This window comes from Orussus abietinus, unplaced genomic scaffold (genome assembly GCF_000612105.2).
Source record: "Orussus abietinus isolate OABI.00-Male unplaced genomic scaffold, Oabi_2.0 scaffold126, whole genome shotgun sequence".
Taxonomy (NCBI): Eukaryota; Metazoa; Arthropoda; class Insecta; order Hymenoptera; family Orussidae; genus Orussus; species Orussus abietinus.
In genome coordinates this window covers 237,162-250,314 of record NW_019394338.1, presented here as the reverse complement: position 1 = coordinate 250,314, position 13,153 = coordinate 237,162, and the positions used below count along the sequence as shown (strand labels likewise).

The 13,153-nt window shown below is 40.0% G+C and overlaps 1 protein-coding gene across 4 annotated transcripts in view; it reads left to right on the top strand.

Moving 5' to 3' along the window:
• The first annotated feature begins 1,403 nt into the window (after nt 1–1,403).
• Nucleotides 1,404–13,153, top strand: part of LOC105697780 — a 232,841-nt gene continuing 221,091 nt past the window's right edge. For 3 of the 4 annotated variants that reach the window (XM_023431830.1, XM_023431829.1, XM_023431827.1), the window contains exon 1: nt 1,404–1,902. In XM_023431830.1, coding sequence (XP_023287598.1) covers nt 1,669–1,902 — 234 coding nt within the window. In that variant the 5' untranslated portion in view covers nt 1,404–1,668. The remainder of the gene's footprint in view (nt 1,903–13,153) is intronic. The other variant, XM_023431828.1, reaches the window with a different exon arrangement.

Genomic DNA, 13,153 nt, shown 5'->3' with positions numbered 1-13,153 from the left:
GGTGTGCTCTATTTGTTCATCATAGAATCGAGTCGACAGGATTTGGAATAATCAATAGTAGGTTTTGTGGGTACTTTTTAGATGAGGTGAGATGGGGATGTGAATTAGTCCTGACGTCACGCTGACGTTCCGCTCCTAAACTCGTTCTCTAGCTCGCTTTCAAGATTATATTTCGGGGCTGATGACTCGCCCATGGCAACGGACTTCAATTTGAGTTTATTTATTTAAAGTCGAAGTGAGAACCCTAATCCTAGAAGGGTGGCTGATCAGCCTTGATCTAAAGGATAGTTAGTTTTTGACGAATTGTTCTTTGTCATAGGAGGCCGTGGACTAATGCTTCCCGCGAATCTATGATTCTTCTCGGAGCAGTGCTCGACAAGGGTTAGTGCTACTTATCTTAGGTTAGCCAGTCACGGATATTGACTGGTGAAAGGGGTTGGAGTGCGACGAGGGTGCTCGTGAGTTGGTGCAATACCAAGACCGATTGGGAATTTGGTGGAAAAGCTTGTTTGGAGGAAAAGCGGTGAGAGGGAAGCATGAGTGGCGATTGTGCTAGACCTGCTGGAAATTGGGGTCCTGAAATTGAAAGTTACTACCTTTAGGCATTCACTTATCCTTTGCGCTTCAAAACTTATTGTTAGATTTTCGGCCGCTCCTTGCGGGTCGAAATCCAGAATCCAAGACACCGTATCTGCAGTTCTTCGCGCTCGTGGTACGCGGTTCTCTCTCCTCGGGCCTCCCTACTCTCTTCGAACTATCGTCGCGCATGCCTGAAGTTCCGCCAAATTAATTATCGCGGTACAGTGGTGCACGTTTACCGTTGGAACCGTTATAATAAACCTTAGCCTATTTTAAATCGGGCTGTAATAATTTTGTCAATGCCAGTGTCATAGATTTAATGCTCCTGAAGAGCGTTAGGCATCCACGGATGGCTTAAAGCTGTTCAACTTTGTTCCCTCGAAGGAAATGTTCAGTCCAAGCGCACTCGATCGCTTTTAGGAAATCTTTGTCATTTCGTAAATTTGTTGAATTTTCAATGAAATAATAGCTTAAAGTCCGCTGAAAACATGTATTAGAGCCGTTAGGATATGCAAAAATGTCAAAATCGATTTCTTGAAAATTTTAAGTGCATTGCGCCCCACTTAAATAACATTTTATAGAGATGTTATCCACAGACAATACTATAGCAAAAAGGTTATTGGAAAATCGAATTCTTTTTACGTTCCTGTGTGTATGTATCCTGTTTTAGTACATATATCGTATTTGAGATTGTGCTGTTTGAAAATCTTTTGATATCACAACCGTTAGATTTTTATTTGATATCAGTTAAAAAGTGTAGCTGCATTTTATAGTAGCCATAAGGTATATAATTTTTGTTTGAATTATTTTTTTTGCAGATTAGCGAAAATGAGTCAACAAAAGTAAAAAACGACAAGTTGAGCTACTGTGAAATCGAATATTATGTAGTATTATGTATGAAATTAAATAATTTATGTATATCGAAGGACAGTCTATTCAATTTCTACTTAGAAAAGAAATAATTAAGACGATAAAGAGGTATTTAGAAAAAAGAGCCTTTTCATCTGTGATTTTGACACAAATTGAAAGCACTCTGTAGCATTGAAAAAGTTTAAAAATTGTAATTATTTCAAAAAATTAGTGCGTGCAATGCCGAGATGCTACAACGAAAGTAAGGTGGTGAGTCCGGCGAGCAGCAGCGAAAAACAACATTCAGAAGATATCTTGCTTACTCAGTCTCACGTATTTTCTATTGGTAAGCGGTTGGATTTAGAAGAAGAGTCATCTACCGTTGAGAAATCTCACAGACGACTTCGATGCGACTTGAGTCCTGTTCCAACCAGTGCCAATACTGCATTCAATCTTCGGCTGTTAAATATCAAGGTAAATTAGCAGATTGAATACAATGCTGCATTCCACTTTTTATTTCTGTTTCATGTTTTAGGTAATGGTCTCACTACGTAGGACAAATCAGGTTTTCCATTTATGCGTTAGCATCAAATTAAATCATTTCATTTATATAAAGAAAGAAAATATATTTTCCTGTTATATCAAGTTAACAAGGTTCAGAATACTTCTAAAAACCTTTTTTGCGAAGCCCGTATAGAAAATGTGACTTTCCACGTTTATAGTGTCCTCAAAGTGACCGATTTCCTATCGCTGAGAGTAGTAGAAGCGAAACAACACATGCTCACGTGCAGACCGTACCTCTATAATTTTCCTATATAGAACTTTTCCTTTTTACGTTTCGTCTCTCTTTGTTTCTTTTTTATTTATTTTTTTTAAGCCTACTCGCACTTATCTTTGACAACCAAACTTGTCACCACCGACGAGATTCGATAAACTTCAGATCTGTCAAACTGTCGATGGCTTTGTCAATGGCTAATTTTTCAAAATCGTTCATCTACTACTAAAGTCCAAAAACAAGAAGGAGAAATGAACTACTGCATGCGTTCAGCAAGTGTCAAAAAGTTGCATTTTCCGTACGAATTATTAAAAAATAGCATGTTCATCTCGATGAGAAGCGGGCATGTACAACACGAATGAAATTCACAGGGCTTGACTGCGCTCGTGTGCACTCGCCTTCGAATCGTGCACATGCTCCGCCTTGCTGCAATTTTCACTTCACCTCATTTCACCTTAAGGGGATGTGAAAGTAGAATCTGAGGGATCAATCGTTCGTGAAACTATTTCTTGAATTGGGTGTTCCAATTTGTTTCAAATTTTACTGCATGAATAAAGAGACCCTAAGGTAAGTCTTGAAATTCGCGAAATTTCATTTTTTATAAAAAATTCTGAAAATAGCTATAAACAAATTATCTTAAAGTTGAAATTTCATGGGCGTCGTGAGCTTCCTTTTAGCCTCTATTATCACATTGTAAGGTTTAAAACGATTTGGTACACCCAGTTCGGTTATAAGTTTCATAAACGAGACCTCTTCGACTCCACTTTCACATCGCCTTAAGTGGACCCCTCTCAAATCAGCCAATTCGAATAAGAAACTTTTCTTTAAGAGTATTGGACCGGACTATTTGAAACTTTGACACATGACTCGCGAGCACCCAAGAATTTTCCTAACACTTTAAAAATTCTGATTAAAGAAAAAAAACTTTATGACTTACAAAGAAGGTATCCCCCAGGTCAATCTCTCCGATTTGATTTCTTTTATAATATGTTATAGTAGACTAAAAACTAGGCGACACGTATTTTTTTTTATCTGCCATTAAACGCTTTAACCGTTTTAGTGCCACGCAGCGCGATCGGGCTTTTCGCGTACTGTGGTGAACTGTATCGCGATGCTTGGTCCCGATCGTCAATTCGCAACGCTATCGCGCTTCATGGCACAATCCGACACGGATTTTTAAAAACCCCTGGCACTAAAATGGTTAAGCTAATGAGGTGTTCTAGTGAAATTCTTCCACGAATACTGTTTTAATTAAAATGGAAGACTTCTGATTCCATGTTTATAACATTTTTTAAATATTTTTTTCTAAATTTTAAGTCATCTTGTAATAGTACATCGGTACTACATGACTTTATTTGATATATTACAAATTCTTATCTTATAGGTTCGAAAATATACAAGTTTAAAAGCACATGATAAAAAGTTGTCAACTTCAGTTGGTTAAAAGCAACCATTTGAAATATTGACAATTAACCTAATAAATTTTAATGACACTAGTTTATTACAGTAGGTATACAGTGGTGGTTCTGGATAAATTCGTGTGTGTGCACATGAACACGGGTACACACACATGCTCACTGCGAGTCTATGCGTGCGAGATGGGTCTGCCCTCCCCTCCAACCGCCTTTCCTACAAACCCCCTCCCCCTATCATCCAACCTCCACCCCCCTAAAATGTTGATGCAACGTTTCTTCCTTCACACCGCGGAATTTTCTCGACACCTCCCACCCTTGACCTTGAGGTTGGAATTTGCTGTCCGCCACTCGATCCCACGAAATTACTATCTGCCATTCAATTCCACGAATGTGCCGCCCTCCATCCGATTCCAAGAATTATGTCGGGGCCATTGATACTTTCTACCCATTGCTGTGGCTCTTCCTTAACAATATCGGATTTCACATTAATTTAAACATTTTGTTATCAGTAATTCGATTCCAAGAATTATGTTGGCACCTTTGAAATTTCCTGCCCCGAATGATTCGAGGTTCTCCTTTCAGAATTTAACTTTAGCCTAAACAATTGAAATTTTATCATCAGTAATTCAATTCCATTGGCACCTTTGTCGACAGCCGCTTGGTTCCAGCAATTTGCCACCCACCATTCGATTCCAAGGATTATGTTGACACCTCTGAGGCCCCCCCCCCTCGGAAGATTCGCAGTGCAGGCCCTCTCTAGACAATATTGGATGTCACATTAGTCTAAACAATAAAAATTTTGTTAATACCCACTCGCAGTACCATTGAAGCTTCTATTACGCAATATGGTTCTGAGAATTTTGCCAGCAAGTTTCCTCCTTAACCCCTTGGCCTACACGCTATCTGCCGATCGCGCGAGCCATAGTAAACAAGAAGTTCGGTCGCGCGCCGTGCCATTCAGCTGTTCAGCCGTGTGCCCGAACTGGCGCAAGATGTATACTTCTTATGACAAGTATATTTCGGGGCTACAATAGGAATTGTGAAATAATAAACAACGTTTGGGGACAAATTTTATTTTTAAGACGTCTGGGGCGTAATCATGATCAATTGATCAGTTAAAAAAAACAATTTATTATTTCAATGTGGATAGTGAATTACTAGCAATTTTAAATTAATACTTAGTTAATTTAATGAAAATTAGTAGTTTTCAACTGTATGGTATCTTTCAAAACAATGAGGTACATGTAACGCAACTCGACAGTTTTTACATTCCCACGTAGTTTCACTCCTTTTCTTGTTTTTCGTACATACTTTGCAAGCTCTTGTGGGATTTTTTTTCAATGGCGTGGGATCTATATGTTTCGGAAAGTGACCCCAATGTTGCGCCTGTAGCCTCATTGGTATATCCCCGTTCGATAATGGTCCTTGTCTGTTATAATTTTGCGATGGCACGGTTTGTAATATTCTTTCAGCTATTCGAAGTCTATATTCACTATAATTCTGTTTCTTTGCCATACTGGTTTTGTTGTAGAGAATATATGAATTCAAAAGTGCCATATCACATATGTAGAAAAAGATTTTTCGATATCCCTTCACGAATTTTCTCATAATATGGAAACTCGCTAATACCTGATCTTGGCGATCAATACCAATCATTCCCTTACTATAATCAAAAATACATCTTGGCTTGAAAGTAGAGTTTAGGTGACTATCGTTTTGTGCAATCATTTCTGCACTTTCATGCTTTGTTGAAATAATATGAACGTCTCGTTTGTCCTTCCAATTCAACGCTAGTATGCCATTACAGCTCCTTATTACGCATTCTCTTTTTTTTTAATTTTGCTTTAACAAAATCTCTTGGCATATTTTTTCTATTGCAACGTACAGTCCCAAGAACGTTTATTCCATTTTTAACCAAAGTTAGAAAAAATTTCGGCGAAGAATACCAGTTATCTAGAAATAATGTATGTCCTTTTTTTTTAGTATAGATTTCAATAACTCTATCACACAGTTTCCGATGCACTGTAATCAGGATTTGTTTTATCATTTCCTGAATATCTTTTGAAATTATAGCAGTAGCCCGATTCTGACTTGCACAGTTTATAAAATTTAATCTCAAATCTTGCCCTTTTTGAGGGATTGAATTGTCAATAAGACATACGTCCCTTAAATTTCATTAATAATTCATCTATCGCGATATTTTTTTCCATTACATATACGTCTTTGAATTTGTCATTAAAATAGTTTATCACAGGTCTCACTTTACGTAATTTATCCTTGTAGTCAGTCACATCGTTACTTGCAAAGTGGAGAAACCTAGTGATTTGCAAAAATCTTCTTAGTGGCATACTTTTTCTAAATATGGGTGTTTCTATAATTGCTCTTTCGGACGTTCATCTGGATTTTTGGTTTCTTTACTTGAGTCATTATTATGCATAATGCAAAGTATATTTTAAGTTCATTGCAACCTACTGGGATCCAAGTTTCGTCAATTATCTTTGTTGTATGTTCACAGCTTATTATTTTTTCTGCGTATCGATCCGTTTCCTGGACAATATTATCCCAAAACACATTGTTGAACATTATATTAAAAAAGTCTCTCTTTTTTACTTTCACCTAACTGGTCTAAAATTGCTGCTCTTATGCCAGAAGTTTGTGTATACTTCCAGATTTGTGGTTTGTTTTTTTCTTCCCAAATCCATTGCTCCGATAATTGCTGATAAATGCTGTCTTCATCATCGGAGTCATCATCAATTATTAATCTTCGTGGACGTTTTCTTACAGGAAGCAAAATATCACTGTCCTCACTATCATAGTCAAAAGGATCTACCGAATCACAATCGGCAATAGTACCACATTTCTCTGCCCTACCATCAACATCACATTTGTTTGTTGCTGGCATGATGGGTATAAGAGTTTTTTTTTCTGTCTAGAGAATTATATTTCAAACGTGTGAACGTAACGAAGCCTTACGCTGATTTAAAGAGATTATCCAATTTTGTCACAAACAAATGATAAAAACAAAATGCTGATGAAAACAATGCTTACATTCCAAGGAAAGATACTCGATGTGAAATAATTCCAGTCGCTGGTTCAAATAATAATTTGCATTTATATAATGTAATGGTATGCAGTTTTGACCGTACTTATGCACCGAAAAACTGCATCCTTCGTCGAGGGTTCGAACCTCATGACTCCTGAGACCACAATTAATTAAATTTCAAAGATAGGAAAGAAAAAGAGATTGGCGAGAGAGTAAATATTTCGGATTTCGGAAGCCTTGTCCGCGAGAACCGGTTCGGGCGAGTTTTTCTAAGGCTAAGCGCTCCGGCACCGTCTCGTCTGAGTGAAATTCGGCGATTTAAATTTCCTGGAAAATGCTCGAATTTCCGGCCCCTTTAATTTAAAGTCGGTGTAGTCCTAATTGGATTAAAGGGGTTTTCCCTGACTCACGCGTTTAGATACGAAAAGGAAAGGAAAAGAAAGGAAACGATCCTCAGTGAGAACGACTTATTCCATTATCGGTGCGTTTTATTCGTTCATCATAGAATCCACATGAAATATAGAAACGTGGGATGTGAAGGTTATTTGGATCGGGTGGTTTGGGGTAGGATTCGAATCGGAATTAACAACCGTCCACGCGTCTCTCTGCGTTCCCCTTTCCGACGTGTCGAGTTCTTACCGGCGCGTTTGAATTGAAACCTAGCCGTTGGTGGGATGGGGATACAATGTTGTTAATTAACAACGGGTATGAGAAATTGGAACCTAATTCGGGTGGCTGATCAGCCCTAATTAAAGCAATGTACTAAAAATTGGTTTCGCGAACTAAAGTCGACCACGGATCTATGTTTCATCCGGAGTTAATTTCTTCGGGGTTTAGTATCACTTAAATTATGTTATCCAGCCTCGGATATTGGCTGGGTTACGGTTTTGAGGATTAGGAATTCTGCTGTTAATCGCAACGTGCGATTTGGAGGATACAAGTGTAGGATTTTTGTAGGCAGGATTTTAAGAAAATAGGATGTGGGTGTCGTCGCTATGCCAGACCCATTGGAACATAGGACCTAAATATAATCAAATCAAATGCATTTGTTCTTGGTGAGAGTTTCGTCCATATTCGAATCGTGAGCGGCAATGCTCGGTCATCGAGTTTGGGATGGAACTCTAAAGAACGACTTCTCGTCAGAGGACTGTCCGGCTCGGATCGTGGGCGGCAATGCTCGGTCACCGAGGAACGAACAGTTTCTGAACGAGGTGATTTTTCAGTTCTCCGAATATTTCTACCCAAAATCTGTTTTGAACGCGATCGCGTGTATCCGATTAAATCTCACAATTTCGGGGCTTATGCTTTCCCGATGCGAACGATCTCGGAGTCCTGATCTAAGAGATGAAAAGCCGTCGATCGTTATTTGATCGATATCCCAGACTTAGTGTCTTCTCTCGCGATGCTCCGCGCTCGTGAGTCGCGCTTCCCTCTCCCGAGGCCTCCCTACTCTTACTCGCAAATCTTACTGCGCATACTCGAATAGCGCCGAATTAATGGCCCTAACGTACAGTGGCTTATGTTGGCTGCTTGACCCGTTACAATATATTATATATTATATAATGCATTTTATGCATCAATTCCTCACCACGAGTCAGACTCGTGGTTTTCGCTTATGGCACAAATTCCTCACCACGAGTCAGACTCGTGGTTTTCGCTTATGGCACAAAGTCTTTACCACGAGTCTGACTCGTGGTTTTCGCTTATGGCACAAATTCTTTACCACGAGTTAGACTCGTGGTTTTCCCTTATAGCACAAATCCCTTACCACGAGTCTCGTTCGTGGTTATAGGCCAAGGGGTTAACCCCCCGAGCCCTCGCACCAACGAAATAGATCTATAAATTAGCCCTCCGAGTTTGAGACATCTGATACAGTTTTGAACTAACTCTTTTGAGCATGTGCAGTTCAGAAAATAATAATGAAAAAGAAGTGGTGCGTTAAATCAATCAAGATCGTGGGGAAGGCGTACCGTATCCTAGGTGATAGATTTACGGAACTTGCAAAGTGGATAAGATACGAGACGCGAAATATACGAGTTTTAAAGAAAATCTTAAGAAAGAACGTTCTCCGAGTGGAGAAAAAGGTTAAAATTTTGACAACAATTTCGATATTGAAAGTACTCAGTGAAAAATTCAACGAACGTCAGAAGAGACGTGGTGTTGCAGCGCGAAGTAGAAGAGTACGATGGAACGATCTTGAGTCCGTGTTCAAGTCAAGAATATGGACTGGATATGGACTGGATGGATGGAGTGAATCTGCAACATACGGACTTGGAACGCTTCCTGGAGAACGGAAGGAAACTGATCGCCATCAGGATGAAGAATACTCTCAAGACAGATGATAACGCGAAGGTGAAACAAAAATTGGGAAAAGCTCCAGTCTGGTTTCACCACTCCGCTGCGACTCGCCGAAGTCGTCTTCTTCCCGAACCTTCGGCGCCCCAACGGCGGCATCCTTCGGCCCACCCCGTACAATGTTCTGAGTCTTCTTCTTCCTCGGTATCCTTTCAGCGGCTTCTCTGGGACGACCGCGTCCGGCTGCCAACCGTAAATCGACATGTGGTCTACGCGACGGTTGGTTGGACAGGCCTCCTTCTACACCTCCCAGTAGCCATTGCCGTTTGGTCGTGGGTATTACTCTTCATTGACTTGCCTTAGTTGGCAAAGCGAACAGGGCCCCACGTTTCGGGACATTCTGCGCTAATCAGTAGGAACTCTGCATATCCCTGGTGTTCTCGAGTGACCTCACGCTTCCAGACCTCTCCATCGAGGAGGCGGGCGGTTGGCACTCCCCCCCCCCTCTCCCTCTACCCGCGCACGCCCCTGATGCGCTGCGTGCACCATACCTTCTCACCTTGGTCCACGCGAGTGTACCTTGACTTCACTCTCGGTGTGGTTCTGCTCACACCTGGGTAGGACTCAAAATCTGCCACCGACTCGTTGGGGGGCCTTTTGCATTCCGACCTCACGAACACCGAATTCATTTTGCGTTACTCGGATTCCGCCGTCGAGGGCGTCGGCGTTACCGAAGGCGTCGGAGTCCGGTCCGGAGTCGGAACTCCGACCGCCGAATCCGTTGGCGTTGATTCTAGTTGTTTCGGGTCGTTGAATCCGTTACCCCGTTCAGATTAACCCGTTGAGTTCGTTAAGATTGGTTCTATTAATCCGTTGAGTCCGTCAAGGTTGATTCGATTAATTGGCTGAATCCGTCAAGCTCGCCTATAGTCAGTCCATTGAGTCTGTTTTTTTGCACCGTTTCTGCGAAGTTCGATGTCAATGACTATACCGTCTTAAGGCTTGCATACATTATAGTCAGGACGGGTCGTAGCGCTTTGCATTAGAACATAACATTTTCGTTTCAGTTGTCAATTGGCCCCTCTTTGCGGCCGTACATTTTCCAAAATGAATAGCTCCGTGAAGAACTTTATTCATTTAAAATTCTTTTTGATGAAGCAATGGAAAAAAATAGAACTATAACAAGGAAACGTGGTACATGATGTCACAATATTTGCTCGAAAAGAAACTCATTTGGAGAATTTCAAATATTTTGAGAACTTATTTGAAAATGAAAAAAAAAGTAGTATTCGACAAGAATTGTCGAGGGCCTGTGTGTGCTAATGGTATATATTAGGAGCAAATTTTCAAATCGCATGTATACCAACGGTAATGACACAATTAATGATAGTTACCCGCAAGTTCAAAACTCACGCCCCCATGTAATATGTTTCGCGTTGAGTACGTTATTGCGCAGATCCCTTGCACACCTTGACGGGTCCGCGCAAAAGTCAGCCTAGGAAACGTCGATGGGCTCCGCTGTGGTGCGGTGCACCCCGTCTGTAATAAGCGTTAGTTCATATAAAATCTATTAAATGGATCCTGTGCGAATTATTGCAATGCGATTCGCCCCGGCATAATGTGCGCGAGCCTTTAGCGGCGTTTGTACTAATTTTTCATTTTTCATTTTATTTTCTTCCGGGAATAACCCTCCGCAAATAAACTTCCTGTTATCATGAAATTCGATCGAGTAGAGCATTTCTTTTTTTGCGCTTTGTAATCAATCCCATCCACACCTTCTCCGCATCCTGTAGGGGATTTTTCCTTATCTAGCTAGTCCCTGTTCGTCAGGGCCCGATCCAAAGGATTTCCTTGACACCCAGGAATGCCTGGCGTCCAAAAGTCCAAGAATAGGATGAAGTATGGCCCGAACTCAGAATCGGTGAAGTGAGGCGTATCTGACCCCGGTAGGGTCTAGCTCCTTTTACGACGAGGTCATTTAGCCCTTCTCGAGCTTAGATTAGTTTTAATTTAATTTTCCTCCGTCACGGAATATATCGATTCTTGGAAAAAACTCAAGGAGACGCAGTTACCTCCGAAAGAAAAGTTTTTCAAAATTAAATAATGAGAAAATTTCTGAAAATGATCATAAATGAGCATCTAGAATTTGGCAGACTTTCGGTATTCAAAAATTAGGAGAATATTCTAATTCATATCTAAAGACTGATGTTATACTTCTAATTGATATGTTTGAATATTTTCGGTGTATCTGCTTCTTCATACATAAGTTAGATCCTCTACATTATTACATCGGTACCCCGACTTGCTTTCGATACCATGTTCAAGTGTTCGGATATCGAATTGGAATTTTTCGATGTCGTGAAGATACTGCTGTTTATCGAAAACCGAATTCGTGTCGGCGTGGTTTAATGTTCCAACAGATATGCCAGGGCTAAAAATAAATATATGGGGCAATATTTCAATGCAAATAAGGAAGAATCGTATCTCATGTACTATGATGTTGATAATTTTTACGATACAGCTATGAGTCAGTTCTTGCCATGTAATTCGTTCAACTGGGAGGAAAATTTTGATTAGATTGATACTCTCAGTATTCCCGATGATCATCCTGTAACGAGCCGTGTACCTCGGACCTGTGCGCCTGAGGCCGAGTCACACAACTCGCACAAACAGTGCGGCCAGACCCTGCAGCACGGCGTTTGGCTCCCACAAGCGCGCAGCTGACCGACTGGTACGCGCCGCGGCCGGTAGGCGACGACCTACGGCTCGCGTCTCTCGTAGGCGCGGAAGCCTCCCGAGTTCTATCGTTACAATCCTACAGGATACATCCTCGAGGTTAATATCGAGTGCCCTGAAGCATTTCACGACGTTTTAAAAGTTTTGCTACCGTACCCTGGTCATTATTCGCCTTCTCTCTCACGAGGTAATAAAAAAGAAAAAACAGAATACAACGAAATGAATGACAATGCTTCTCTTAAAGAGAAAATATGTTGTTCATTATAAAAATTTTAAACTATTTAAGTCTCCGCATAACGTTAAAAAAAATTCACAGGGTTCTGAAGTTTAATCAGGCAGCCTGGCTAAAAAAAAATATAGATTTAAACACAGAATTGAGCAAACAGTCTAAAAATGATTTCGAGAAGAATTTTTCTAAGCTCATCAATAGCGTGAGCTTTGGTAAAACAATGGAGAGCGTTAAGAAGCGAAAAGATGTGAAACTTATTACCAAATGGGATGGACGATATGGTGCAAAAGCTCTTATTACAAAACCAAACTTTCATAGCTGCACCACTTTCGGCAAAGATATGATTATAATTGAAATGAGTCGTACAAAGATTAAATATAACAAACCTATATACGTACGATTCTCCATTCTAGATGTTTATAAAACATATATTTATGATTTTCACAATAATTATATCGTTGACATTAGGAGAACGAACAAAATTACTGTATACCGACACGGATAGTCTGTTGTATCATTTTAATGACATTTGATGACATATATGAATGGATTAAACGTGATTTACATAGATTTCACACTTCCGATTATGCTCCGAATAACGTACACAGGATACCATTGGTCAATATGAAAATTATAGGGTTAATGAAGGATGAAAATAATGGAAAAGTAATGAGTGAATTTGTAGGATTGCGAGCTAAACTGTATAGTTTTAAAGTTTCAGGTGAAAGTAAAGATAAAAATGGCGCGAAGGCTCCACATTAAAGAGAATTACATTTGACGATTATTTTGAATGTCTCAAGTCATACGGATTTAATTAAAACTCAAAATTTCATTACAAGCAAGAAATACACAGTGTGTACAGTTCGACAACAATGAGTAGCTCTAAGTTAGCAGGACGACAAACGAATCGTTGTACCGGGTATAACTGATACTTTTCCGTGGGGATACAGGAAGAATGAAATGAACCAATAAATATGTAAAACTGTCTGCCCTTTATTTTCAAACTTTTTACAAATCCAACTATTATGTGAATCATCAAAACCTAAGCATTTCCCAAAAAGCCTATTTCCGCGCTTTCTGAGCACCTTCTCTATAAGATAAACGTCGGGATATTTAACCTAACTTTTTTTTTTTAATTTACGGAATTTATCGTATTAGGAATTCACCACAAGTTTGAAACCTAATCCTCGAATACTGCGTCCAGTAAAATTTATGTTACTACCACACTTTTT